Consider the following 14,240-nt stretch of genomic DNA (forward strand, 5'->3'; position numbering starts at 1 on the left):
AACTAAGTGTGCACTTGATGGATAGTATAAACAAAATTTGGTAGGCTTGTGCTGTAGTAATAGTAGCAGTGGTCCCCACTAGCTGTAGAATTTCTACAGAGGGGACTGAACTTTTTGTTCTTTCTTCTCCGAACACAATGCTATATATAATGGCCCTCACAATAGCATTCACATCACATCATCATCATTAAATTAATTATCCTCTTAGAAATCATGCGCTCATAAGTTTTGATGTGGCCCAAGCACAAAAATCCAAAGTGCAATCTTGAATACTACAACTTGTTTGAAAATCCTTGATCTATTTTTTTTTTTATAAACTTAGTCCATAAACAACACAATCCTTATAGCATCCAGTGAAGAACGCCACTCTGCACAATTTTTCACAATTGAAGTTGAATATGACACTCTCTTATCCCTTCTACCAACCAAAACCATGAAGAATACAACAATACAAGCATCCACAATGAAGAATCCCATTTGGCTTGAACCTCAATTTGTACTTGAACATAAAACTCTTGATCTTTTCTTCGAACTGAACCCACTAACGAGACAACAATTAAAGCATCCAGTAAAAAAGCCCATAATACTGTGTAGATATCTCTAGTTCTGAGGTCATGAAATGCATGTAGCTGTCATACAATTGTGCTTCATGTGCATCTATCACACTAATGGGAGAGCCCTATGGCATGTGTCAAGTACATAGTGGGATTCCTCAACATCTCTTCATGTATTTAAAATGTAATTTTGCATTCTTCTTATACTTTAATATCCCCCACTAGACAGATAAGACCTTGTGCTTGTGACATATGTATGGTTACTTCATAACAAATATAAAATACTTTAATATCATCCAATGGACTGATAAGATCTTGTGCTTGTCAGTTATATATGATTACTTCATAGCAAATATTGGTCTCTGACAAAGCTATCATTCTGCATCAAGTACATTTCTTTTATAAAAACCTTAATGACTTAATAAAGCACTGCAGTTCTAGAGAAATAAATTAGGAGGTGATGCACAAGGTCTAACTCCATAAAATCCCTTCTCATCAACAGCTAAGAAATCACCCATTCCTGTGAAAATATCTACCATTTAGTACACACAAATCAAACCACAAGTTTTCCTTTCGAAAGGTGACAGAAAAACATTTTTTGTTATAAAAAATTATCACTTCCATTTTTCTCATTACACCTTGAATCACATTTCCACAGTGTTTTTATATCATAAATACGTCTCTCTAGCCAGCTTTCCAAAGCACATGTTATATATGCATTTAGGTTCTTATAATAATGATAACAGTAATTGATATGCATCAAGAGAGCATCTGAAGATTAAAAACAACGCCCATCTGCACATAAATCTTTCCTCTTAAGACAATCAGCTAGCAACTTGCCATGTAGTTTTAACATAATAATAATAATAATAATAGTTCATCGAGCCACTTTACATCTCCGAGTTGAAAAATAACGTATCACAACATTGCTCCTTTTCAAAATACCTCAGCTGAATACTCTGAAATGCATGTTAAAAATCACCATTACTCACAGAACTTTCAACATCAAGATGAAGACCATCAATCCAAGAGTTTTCCCCTTTGTAGCTGCTCAAAGTGCAGATATGATGTGACACACAAAAGCTAGGCCCCATCAATCCAGGAGTTTACCTCACCACCACAGTGAACAGATGCCCAGATGTCAGATATGGCAAAAGCATGGAAAATCAAACACCATCTGCTAGCAGGGACTGATGCCGTTTCTCATATGAGAGGACATTCAACCTTGGTGTGTTATCCCAGTCTACCATCAGACAGGGTCAGGTGTAGCTTTTGGTTAAGAATAATGCTCACTGTTCTCATTACACAGACATATGAAAAGACCTACACATTAGGTCCTCCTTTTTTTTTCCTTGTCAAATTTTTATGTATCCTGTCATGTAACTTTTAAGACATATCTGAGACAACTGGGAAGTGTGGCTTCTCATAATTTTACTTATGCTGAACCACTGGAACAATCCTAGTCTTGATCATAGAAGTACACAAGTAGTGTTTTCCTTCACGGTCTGAGTAAACCCCATGAAGCACAACAACTACACCATCCGCCCGCAACTTTCACAGGTATTACAACCTTGTTGATAATATGGACACCTTATTATCACAGGTCTCGACACCTTACTTGGTGACACAAACACCTTTAACTCTTAAACCTGGAATATTTCCACAGGAACAACAGTGTGTTACATGTAGGTCCTTCGCCTGCCTATCGGCAATTTCTTCAGCTCTTATGTCCAGTCTCTGGCTGTTAAGACAACAGTCATTCCCACTTAGGTCAATAATTACTCTACGAGATGGACGGAATAAAGTTGGATTTGATACTTGATGCAGAAATCAATCCTGGGACTCAGTGCTGATGTTCTCTTTAAGGCAGCTTTTTACAGCGCATTCACTCCATCCTATTGTCCTTTCTTTCAATATATATCCATGTATTTGCCCCTTATTATGCAGAGAGTACACAAGGCTGCGTGTTGAGGACTGGTTTAATATCCTCGCATCCAGCTCCTTTTCACCACTCGTCCTCTAGTACATTAACTTCAATCATCAATGGGCGCTAACAGCAGAACAATGACTGATGGCGATATAACTGAAAAGCTGCCATTCAGTTATATGTATTCCAGACACCTGCAATGGTAACCTTACCCATGTTTAACTCCAAAGGGCTCTCTGATCAACACCTGCTAATTATTATTAGTTTCTAATAGGTGATTGTAAGAATGCAAGCAATGACCATTGTGCTATATATGAGAACTGAGGTATTAAAAAGCATGTCCAAAAAAATAAACAATATCAAAAAGCATCCCACCCACATTTCTCACCACTGACATATGGCAAAAGGGACAAACTTTCAACTTCAGAGATGAGTGCATTACCTGTATCAACATATTGTCCCTTTTCCCTATAAAAGTAATGATTAAAAATTTGAAATCATGCCGTCCACTATATTAATGGCTTAAATGCACAGACTGACCCTTCCTTGCCCTCAACTCTCCTGTAATGAGTATTCTTAATCTGAGTATATTTTTATACCATGAAAATAACTTACACAACTGGAGTATCAAAGAGAAGGTTGCCTCTAATGGCTGTAATATTACATCAAAATCAACAATCACTCTTAACTCCTGCAGTTTTCTCACCTGTGTAACTTTAATTAAAATTTTCCTGGACTGTAATACATAATGTTCTCCTTGCATGCTGAGAGAACTACTTGGGTTGATAGCACAAGAACATTTAGATACACATTTCAATGTGCATGATTAACCTTTAACATATCAGTCTTTTTTTTAACATATCTTTACCATCTATGCTATGGAGTCATGTGTGCATACCAATGCTTTAGTCCATTTATAATGTCAAAATAGTATTGCTGTATCATGAATTCAACAATTTAAATCAGTTTTCAAACACACATCATACGATAGAGGCTAAAGAAACCAGTCAGCATTCTGAAAAAAAATAATAAGCCAGAAAATTAACCTCTTCATTAACAAGTCCCTCTTTTTGCTGTATCATTTCCAACTCGCATTTCCACCCCAAGTTAAATTGTAACATAGTCCACAGAATAATGAGGAAAAATTAAAGTCAATTTCTCTTCCTACTATTTAATATTTGTCAATCTATGAATGCAAACATTGCACTTCCCTTGAACATTCTTTCAAAAATGTGCATAAATCTTTTTTTTTACCTTAAGTGATAAAAGGGTGAAGTCACACAGGGCCTGCCATACTACCAAATCCATTGTTATTATGTTATTATATCATTCATTACATCATTCCGTGTACAGACACAAATCAATGTGGCATTGTTCTCAATGAAGCATGGTTCTCCAGACTGATAATTTCCTGGACATCTATCTGCTATTTAATATACTATATCTGGTAATCCAAGCTCTTTGCTCTTGTATTTCAGTGAAAAGTGTGAATTTGTTGAGAAAAGTCAATGAAGCTGGCACTTGTCCTGATTTTTTGTAGATTTTTTCTCTCCAACAAAAGGCTGGGTACTTGGAGTGCAGCTCAGGTTACATCCCAGTCCCATGAAACCTTTCATCCTTGAAATGTGAAATTATGTTTTGACAAGTTAGCTGACCTGCCATTTGTACGGGGAATTTTCAACCCCATGCTAGACATCCAGCTTCTCAATTTTTTTTACTGAATTTTGAACCAATCAGGGCATCCTAGGCATGCTAGAAAGGTGAAATGGTATGTAGTATCTCACTGAGGAATTTTTGAGTAATCACAGACTAAAAATTTGATTTGCCAAAGAAAACTGCGCACCACGGCCCCATTGACGTGTTGGCAATCAATTATCTTGGTAAAGACCTCTCCCTAGCTGTTGGCTATCAAAGTACTTTTATACCCCTAAAAATAACATGATGCTTTTTCTATTGTCTTTTTTTCTTCTTTTTGTATTATATAACTTTCATGTTTATTTGTGATCATAATAGAAAACTCAGATAAGAACATCCAAAACCAAATAAGAACTGATAAAGATGAACTAAAATTATATGCAAATTGTGAGTCAAGATTTCATTTGTCTTATTTTTACAAAAAATATTTAAGAGCAAACTGTATATGAAATGGAAGAAGGATGCATCTTACACCAAAAAAGTCAGGGACTCCTTCGCTACAAAAACAACATTCTTGGATAATTTAGTAAATGTTTCAAGTTTGCAAACAAGCTACATACAGAAAATACTCACAGAATGTACCACTTCCTAGATATGAGACCTCATCACAGGCAATAACTGTAGTACTGTTATATTTTCAGCTAATATCTCTTCCCCAAAATAATGAAGTAATCAAATGGCAGACAGTGGAATTTTTCAAAGCTGCATACTTATACCTTGCAGCAGTCAAAACAACACTCTATTTATCTCATATCAGAAAAGCCACATTGCCCAACTCACTTTGAGCCAGAGAGACCAACATTTCTATTTATCAAACGCACTCAAATCTTTTCTCCTGTATACATTTTAGTGCATATGACCTTCAATTTATTTTTCAACATTTTTCACACAGCATGGCTTGCTTCTTATTACGGCTCAGACTTGATACAGTGACCAGCAGGTTTTCAAATGATAACAACCAACACTCTGTGGGCAGGCAATACACTGCTGCCACTTGTCTAGCCATAGTTTGTCTATACACAGAATTAAAAACTATAATGATAAACATAGCCAAATATTCTGTATATATCCTGCCAAAATGAAATGCTGTCAATGTCTCAATCTGAAGTCTGGGTGTAATTTATCCAAAACTATTATAAAATGTATTTGCATTCCAACATGACTTACAGCCACAGCCAGTATTCAAACAATCCACATTTTAATTTCCAAGAACAATGCGAATACACTTGAGTACCAAAGTTGTACCACTTCTTCCAAATGGCTAACCCAAGCTGTTACTTCTTACCAATAGCTGATATCTTTGAGTGCAGACAGCCTGGTGCACTTAAAATTTTCTCAACTTCACTAATCATATGTACTCAACATTAAAAAAATTCAATAACATTTATGATATTCATATGACATGCTTCATTATATTACCAATTAATTACTTGTCTCTTTACAAGGGCATCTGAGTGGGTTTCAGGAGTAGATGTTGCAAAATCTCTGAAATTTCTTAACTAAGATCATGGCTGTCTAGACTAACAGTCTTCCATCCTGGCTGACAATACTTCATCCGGGCTGACAGTCCTCCACCCTGGATGACATTCCTCCTTCTTGGCTGACAGTCCTCATTCCTGGCTAACAATACATCATCCTGGCTGACAGTCCTCAATCATGGCTGACAATACTTCATCCTGGCTGACAGTCTAGCAAAGTCAATTCGGGTGTCCAATAAACCATTCTCAATGAAATTCATCTTCCAAAGGATCAAGTCATCCTTAATATCCAGATCAGGTCTAAAGGATCACCTACCATGTTTTCTCCTCTACATATGGGGGCCAAAAATAAAGACCCCCCCCCAAACCACCCTCTGTAAATAGTTTATTAAATCTCTAAATTAATTGTATCGGTTTAGAAACGTTCCTAGAGACTCACCTGTCGTGCCTCTGTTTCAAAATGACGCAGCTGAACGCACTGGTCCAACTTGATGCGCTTTGCTTCAGCAATGTCCTCTAGATCCATTTCCCTTTCGTGTAGATACTCTAGCAGAACTTGAACTCTGGTCTGAGCATCGTATTGGGAATCAGCCATCAACTGGATGCCAGAGTTTTCAAACAGCTAGAAAAGATAACACAATTATAATTCCCAATACAAGGTATGAAATAACAATAAGCTGAACATCACTTCTGTATTTTCAAGATTCAAAAACAGAGCACTTCCAACTGAACATAAAAGTGTGATTTATTCAAGGAAAAATTAACCCTATCCCTAGAATAAGAACGCACAACCATGCAGGGAGGGCAAACAAAACTGTCACTGGGTGAATGTTTCTTTTTGTTTTCCACATAGCTGCTCATGTCACAGCATATCCACAACATAGGAAGCACTAGTAAATGTCGCTGACATAGCCCAAAGCTTTCAAGATGTTCGCAAAAATTCAATCAGCACATCCAATAACGAAATTTTGTCAGTATCCCTGAGTATAACAACTATATCCCAGTCGACCCCTTCTCAGCACTTTGGTAAAATCCTCATATTCAATATCAAAAACATCACCAAATTTCATGGAGATGGTTCACGTTCAGATTTCTTACAAAAGCGTTGCAATGAGGAGGAAAGCTGCAGATAGACTGGAACTAGGAGGTGCCAAAAGCCAGTGGTGCTCCAATACAATAAAACCAAAGCCTAAAGCTACAGAAGAGGAACCGCAGTCTAACTTTCTGTAGCAAAAATTACCCGTGTCTTGCAGAAAACAAGAAATATCATCCATGTTCAAAGCCAAGTATGGTCAGACAAGGCAGTGAAGACATACCATGCACAGAGGTTTGCCACAGCTCTGAGAGAGAAACACAACACTCCAACTACAAGAACCACTATCTCTTTTTGACCAGACTGTAAGCCGAGTCTTATTTTATCAACTTCAAGTGAAGTCTTGAATGTCAAATCAAGCTTAATCAGGAACTTTGGTGATATTTCTATCAGAGTGAACCCAAAGTAAAGTGCACTTGATATAGAACAGAACCAACTCAGTGCAGAAAACAGGCAATGCTTTTTCTTTCTTTTGAAGTTTTCAAAGTGTCCTTACTTAAAAAGTGTGTCTACTTTATCTTCTTATTTTCATATGAATTATTTCTAAAAAAAAACTTGTTTTCAAAATTGTTTTCCATACTGTCACATCTCAGATGACATAGCACAGTAAGCATGCATTGCAATTTGCCAACCATGATTGTGTCGACTAATATGCCTCAACTAGCACAATTGAGAAATATCAACTATCCAATCAGTAACAGCAAAAGCATTCAACTTTCAATATTTTATCTTATCCTTACTTCTGGCAATTTAAAAGTAAAATTCTCTCAAGAAGCAGACCATCTACCTTTACCTCAACAAGATATGCAACCGCCAACAAAAAATACTGAATAACACTAGCCCTGATAAAAAAAGGAATTCTTTTAGCACAAAAATCCATCTTGTTACTCTTCTCAAATCCCACAAACTCAAACATCTACCTGCATAGACAATAATAAACAGCCTTACCCTAAAATATCAGAGGAGTTGGCATTAAAACACAGACACAGTCTTATACCCAAACACATGAATGCCTATAAATACATTTTAACTTGTATCTAAAACACTGTGCACAGTTTATCAACAAAGGTGTTAGGTCCAAAAGATCAGGTGGCCCCAAAAAAAACTACCTAAATGCTGCTAGCCTTCAGAAAAAACATTTTAATATCAATTGGTCACAAAAGCTGTAAAAGGTTAATTCGAGGTCCTATTTCAAAAAGTTAAAACAGGTTGATTTTGAGCACCTACTTCAAACTTGATTATGCATGCTAACATGATCTGCTTTTCAATCATAATATGAAGGATAGATACCTAGAGTGGTACAAAAAGACATGACAGTTGAAGTAGGCATACCCATGTATATCCAATCCAGGGCCCCGTAACTCAAAAGCATCGCGCATTGCAAATAGCGATATCACATAGGGCTACTAGAGGAATCGAGACGCTTGCGCTCGGTCGCAATGCACAATGCTTTTGAGTGAAGGGGCCCAGGTTTCTGAGTTTTTAGAAGTCTGTGTTTTAAGATCAGTCCTCTTGTTCTTTCTAACCTAATTACCACCACACTACACTTACTGTGCAAAGCTCTTGTCCTCTGTGCAATACCTCAAAGGTGATGTTCTGCATGTGCATGACACTCTCGTTGTGCAGCTGTAACATGTGCTCTGCGTGATGTGCGTCCGTGCTCAGATCTACGTGCTGCAACTCCTCTGACCACATTTCTAACTGCGACGACACCTCCAATGCCTCACGTTCAAAGAGTCTTAGTTGTAAACACAAGTCAAGTTTTAGTTTTCTGGCATTCCATAAATTTTCCAGTTGTTTTCTACTGTCATCCAACTGCTTGATCACCCCTTTGGGAAAAAAGAAAATTCTGAATAAGAACATTTTTTTACAATTTAGTGCTTTCAAAATGATTAAATTATATCTCAGTAGCAGTCAAATGTTCATTCTTAATAAATTCTCATCCATATACTTGAAATTTGTCAAAGAATTTTGCAACAATTGATCTGTTAATATCAGCATTATCATACAAGCAATAAGATAGTTATCATAGATTGTATAAAATTAACTGAAAATTATTAAAATATTATTCCTGAGATAAGACCATACAAAGTGACCAGTAAAACATAGTCCTATGTAAAAATAAACTTTACCTTCAATCTGGGCATAATCTCCATTGTCTGCCATATCTTCTTTTTGATAAATACTTCTGAAACCCAAAGCAATGCAATATTGCACTATAGTACAGAATATTTAGACAGCAACTAATCACAAATAGTAGATGGAACAGTGAAAATAAATCCTAAGTGGTAGCACTGCACGAACACCAAGATTTAGTGTGATAATGTTTGTTAGAGAAACAATTCCAAAAAATCAACCACTGTCTACAGCCAATTTCTCCTTTTGATATCACTTCAATGCACAAATAGGATTATTCAATAGCAGACCATTCAATCCAATTTCCCCTGCAACAAGACTTTTAATGAAATAAAACACCCAAACAAGCACTATTATTTGTTCATAATTGAAATCCACTGAACATATTTCCCTCTAGTAACTTGTAGTAAATGCTGACAGGGTGGAGTAAAGAAACCCCACATATCAGTTCATTCATTTTTTTTTTTTTTTTTGCATTCGTTATAGCTTTTCTCTATTTATAAACCAATAGTTATGCCAGTCAAACAAAACATGCTTCTTTTCACATTTATAAATCAACCCATAATCTCTACTAGTCATATTACCATGAAAACATTTGTGTCCATCCAAGTATGCATTAACTTAAAGTATTATTCCACAAGTCGTAAGCAGGATTAATAATATTCTTTACCACGAGATAAAAGGCTGTACTGAAGAGTGATTATACAGTATGGAACTGATTCAATGAACCATGTGCAACATCAATTTATAATGCAATGAATGTGTACAATGTTGTATAGATGTCCTCCATTTTTTCAAGTACTATTCTTAACTTACAGTTGTAAGTATAGAATTGGTTGACAATACCTAATGATAAGCAACAGTACTTACATGCTGCTACAATCTTTTTGTCTATTCTATTCACTGACTATTAATATCAGATAGAAAAGGGTGGTAGAAGTACTAACTACCCATACAAACAGACGTCGCAACTACTTCATTATCACATTATTTTCATTATTATTTTTTATATGCATCACAGTTCTTATAGTTATTACATGAATTATAATCCAGCAGCCCTATTACTGCACAAACTAGAAATCCACACAGAGAGGGCAGGCCTCCACCAAAGGAGCTCATTGTCATAAGCATTAACTAACAAACAGATCACCACTAAAATACAATTGATAAACCCACTTCTGACCTAAGTTTTTACAAATATCTGTCCATTACTTTTCGAGTTAGGCTGTTAAATAACAAACCAACAAAGGCATAAACATATCATCCTTGGCAGAGGCAAAATCTATTTAATTTAAGCCAGCCACCCCACCCCGTCCCCTCCCCCTTTCAAATCCTCCTTGTGGTTTACCTGAGCTCTTCTAGTAAATGTTCTCCTTCACAAAGTGTGTTTATGGAAGCATCCTCTGTGGCACTTTTCTGCTGGTGGAACTGGCCTAGCAACTGCTCTGCTCCCTCCACACTGTCTGCTACCTCGGAACTCTGCAGCTCTTGTTTCAGATCATCAAACCAATCTGTTAACTGGAATTACGTGAAGAGAAGCAAATGGTGAACATTTTGCAGAAAAAAAACTTTTTTTTCCAATTCAAGGTACCTCAACTTTCATTCCTGAGAAGCTATGTTCTTTTGAATATAAAATATTGTTTTAAAATTTAAATGGCACCTGAGGTACAGCTTCAATTCAATATGATATGTCCATATTTTTTTCTTTATATCTTTTTTCTATCCCTATTTTTGTCAATTCCTGGTGCCATAAAACAGTATAATGCATAACTAATGACCCAATCCCAGTGATTTTCAGCTAGATCAGTAATATCTGACCCTTACTGGCCCAAAGGGCCTGTAATAATGATATGCCCAATCATGACTTCTTCCTGATCTTGTCAACAAGAGTGGACAACTACAATTCAAATCAAATAATTCATGAAGTAATTTTAAAAGCAAGAAGTACAGAAGTTTCTCTGCTAAATAAATGAAACATTGTTTCTATTAGAAATGGTGACATAGTGTGGATCAAAATTACGACCCTTAAACTGATTAAGGTTGTAGATATTAAAAACTACTGCATGTAGCCTGTGTAGCTGGGAAAAATGGACCTTCTTATGCCGCAGCAATAGAATTGATAATTGCATCAATTTGAGATGCTCTAATTTGAGTCATCAAGGACCTGTTTTTTTCCCCAAAAAGAACTAGCGTATGTTGCTTTGGGTTCAATCAATATTTATTGTTTAAAAATCACGACTTTTCGTACAAACATGCTTTCCCCACATTGTGTCTTGTGACATGTAATGCACAATACCTGGTGGTGCAAGAATCATAAATATAAACAACACTCACTATCAATAAGAAAAGAATGCTTACTTCTTTGACATGAGTGTAAAAGTTCACTGTCATATCAAGGAGATTCCTCCTCTGTTCTACCCGTGTGAGGAAGTTCTGCATGCGCTCCTCCAAGTCGCGTGCTTCATTGTAGATTTCCTCCGGATCACACTCTCCGGTTTGAGCAAGTTCATCTGCAGCTGCAAGAAGTTTGTCTGCATTGGTAATTGTGTTCTGAAAATGGAAAGACAGTATTGCATTAAGTCATTGTGTGTTAAATTGCAATACAGGTAAACACATGACACCTAACAATAAGAGCTGCGTTTGTCTAGATAATGGCCAGAAAATATATAATAATCATGAAAATAATCATGAAAATTGCTGTGCTTTTGTTGTCACTGCCTTTTAACCTATAAAACAGGTCTAATGACAAAGATGCTGGCATTCTGTAAACTACACTGCATTGCCAATTCATAAAATAAGCAACATGAAAAGAAACGTCCCAATCAACCAAATACAATCTCATTATATCCAAACTCCAAAGTTCCCCTACTGCATGCAAACTCTCCAGTTAAGGGAAGCCATCTTAAGATACACTACTTCCTTCAACTTCAATCCCCCATCTTTTTCAGTCAAACAAACCTGCCCACTAAAAGCCTAGAAAACATCCAACATCTCAGAGCCAGGTAGGCTGGCAGGGGACCAGATTGACAATCACGTTGTGTAACCTCTCAGGTGTGAAGTGCCTTCAGGACTGGGAGATCCCCCACCACTGTGGCCTATTATGTACCTAATGCCAACTCGGCTCTTGATTTATGGTAGAAACACTTTTAAAACAGAATGATGAAATTTCAGCTATCCAAAGTAATGACAGAAAATTGCCTTGATGCTGGCTTTTTTCATTATGTTGATCATTTATAAATAGTTCGAAATCTGGTTGACATAAAAATGTCTGTTTTTCCCCTCCATGCTTGTTGCAGGACATTTACCATAATTGTGGTTTAAAATTCAGAATAAGATACATATTTCTGGTTACTTGAAACTTATTATGAACATTTTTTTGGCAACCAATCATTCAAAACAATGCATGCCTAAAAAGAGCATTACAAACAAGAAGTATCTGAGCTATGTATCTATCATTTAAGATAATGTCCTATTTTCTGCCCTTAACTATAGTTTTATTTAATTATGGGTTTATTAGCTTTATTATATTAACTGTTAATAATAGACATATATTAAAAGACAATTAAAAATTCTTCTAATAATGAATTCCATTTAATAAAATAGACAAGCAGTAGAAAGTTTTTTTTACACTGACTGCCTGAAAGTGAATTAAGCCAAATGCTTTCTAACTGTGCATAGGTCATTTTAATGGCATGTCAGATATATTTGAAATATCAAGCATTCTCTACCTTTCCATTAACATCACTGTAATACCAATCTCAAACTAAGAGCCCATTCCCATAGACACCATCAGTCTACATGTCTCAACCCGACTCTGCGGAGACTCTCGCCTGACCCCCATTCCTTGAAAATATTAACATGCCTCCTCCTTGGGTTAAGTAGAATACAGAAAAACTGGTGATTATAATAATACATTGGAAACAAATGGGTGTGTCATTCAGTTGAGCTGATTGCACTTAGCGAGAGTCCCTGCAGAGTTGGATCGATCCACGCAGACTGATGGTGTCTGTGGCAATGGGGTCTAACAGAGCCTGTACATCTACTGTATAACTGCTGGCAGAATGTTGTGCCAGGCTAACAGAATGCATACTGGTACACTACATTATCTCAGCTTATCAACTGTATAATTTGACCTAACAGACCTTATTTGTTGTTGAAATCCTATTCAATCAGCCACATCAATGTTCTCTGCTTTTTCCCCTCAATACTTTTCATTACCATAGCTATACTCTCTCTCGTAAGTTTAAAATAACACAAAAATGTATGGGTAGAAAATGTGTAACAAAATGGACAATTTGCTTTTTTTCCATCTATGTGGAAAAAATTCAACCATTTCAATATTTAATATCCTGTCTAAGCATAAACGTTCTCACCTTTAAGACTTTCAGATGTTAATCCCTTCCTTCAACTTCAATCCCTTATCAGCTTGCAAACAGATTAAATCAGCCATTTTAAGAATAAAATCACATCACAACCTATTTTCAAGATTTTCAAATGAAAAAAAAAATACAGCCCATCATGTCATGGCCATAAAAATAACCTTAAAAAACAACACCATCCCCAGCTGTCAAATCACATGGCTATAAATATCATCATTTGAAAAAACTAATGTGATCTGCTATCAGGTAATCAGAGGAAGTCTGAACACCTAACCACATATGTTCCAACTTTTTTTTCTCTCTCAGCACCCATACAGCCCCACATACATGGCAATACTAACTGGTCTGGGGTGAAAACCACCTTGCATGTCAACAATACATAAGGCTCATCGTGCCTATTTTGAGCCCGACTTAAGCCATTAATTGAGACAGATGCCTCCGTGCTACTACTGGTCACAGTCTCTTTTTTTTAACCCACCCTTCTGTTTTGAATTTTTTTTCTTTTTAAGTTATTATTTCTTAACACAAAGTACTGTTTATGCACAAGTCCAGTGACTGTCCATATGGCCAAACTATAGGACACTAATGATTCTGCTCAGGCTATTCTCTTTAAGAAAAAACAACAAGGTTTACCATTTACAAAACAAACATCTGGACTGTAACAGTTAAATTGTTTAAGTACACAACAGTCAGATTAGGAACCATTATTAGGACGCAGAGAACAAATAATTGCCAATTCCTATCTCTTAACCACAAAATGAAGATTTAATAAAGAGCCAATATGGTTTACATGGTGAAAGGTGAGAGAAAGTGTAAACAAATAAAATATGATCAAGTTGCCACAAATTTCCACTAACTTCAAATGCCGAACTGACCCAATACGGTAACTTTGCTTTCCCTGGATTAATTCATTGTGGCTTTTCATTAAATAATACTTTTTGACAGTTTCCAAATTTACTTTTCAAAACTTTTTGATCT

The 14,240-nt window shown here is 36.2% G+C and overlaps 1 protein-coding gene across 13 annotated transcripts in view; it reads right to left on the bottom strand.

The window, feature by feature from the left end:
• The window catches only part of LOC106171051 (kalirin), a 141,928-nt gene that overhangs the window by 88,252 nt on the left and 39,436 nt on the right, over window positions 1-14,240 (bottom strand). For all 13 annotated transcript variants that reach the window (XM_087005447.1, XM_087005453.1, XM_087005452.1 and 10 more), the window contains 5 exons: window positions 11,242-11,433; window positions 10,232-10,401; window positions 8,880-8,935; window positions 8,299-8,576; window positions 6,094-6,276 (listed from right to left, as the gene is read on the bottom strand). In XM_087005447.1, the coding sequence (XP_086861573.1) occupies window positions 6,094-6,276; window positions 8,299-8,576; window positions 8,880-8,935; window positions 10,232-10,401; window positions 11,242-11,433 (879 nt within the window). The remainder of the gene's footprint in view (window positions 1-6,093; window positions 6,277-8,298; window positions 8,577-8,879; window positions 8,936-10,231; window positions 10,402-11,241; window positions 11,434-14,240) is intronic.

Source organism: Lingula anatina, chromosome 2, assembly GCF_051362555.1.
Source record: "Lingula anatina isolate TDL-2025a chromosome 2, LinAna3.0, whole genome shotgun sequence".
In the NCBI taxonomy this organism is placed as follows: domain Eukaryota; kingdom Metazoa; phylum Brachiopoda; class Lingulata; order Lingulida; family Lingulidae; genus Lingula; species Lingula anatina.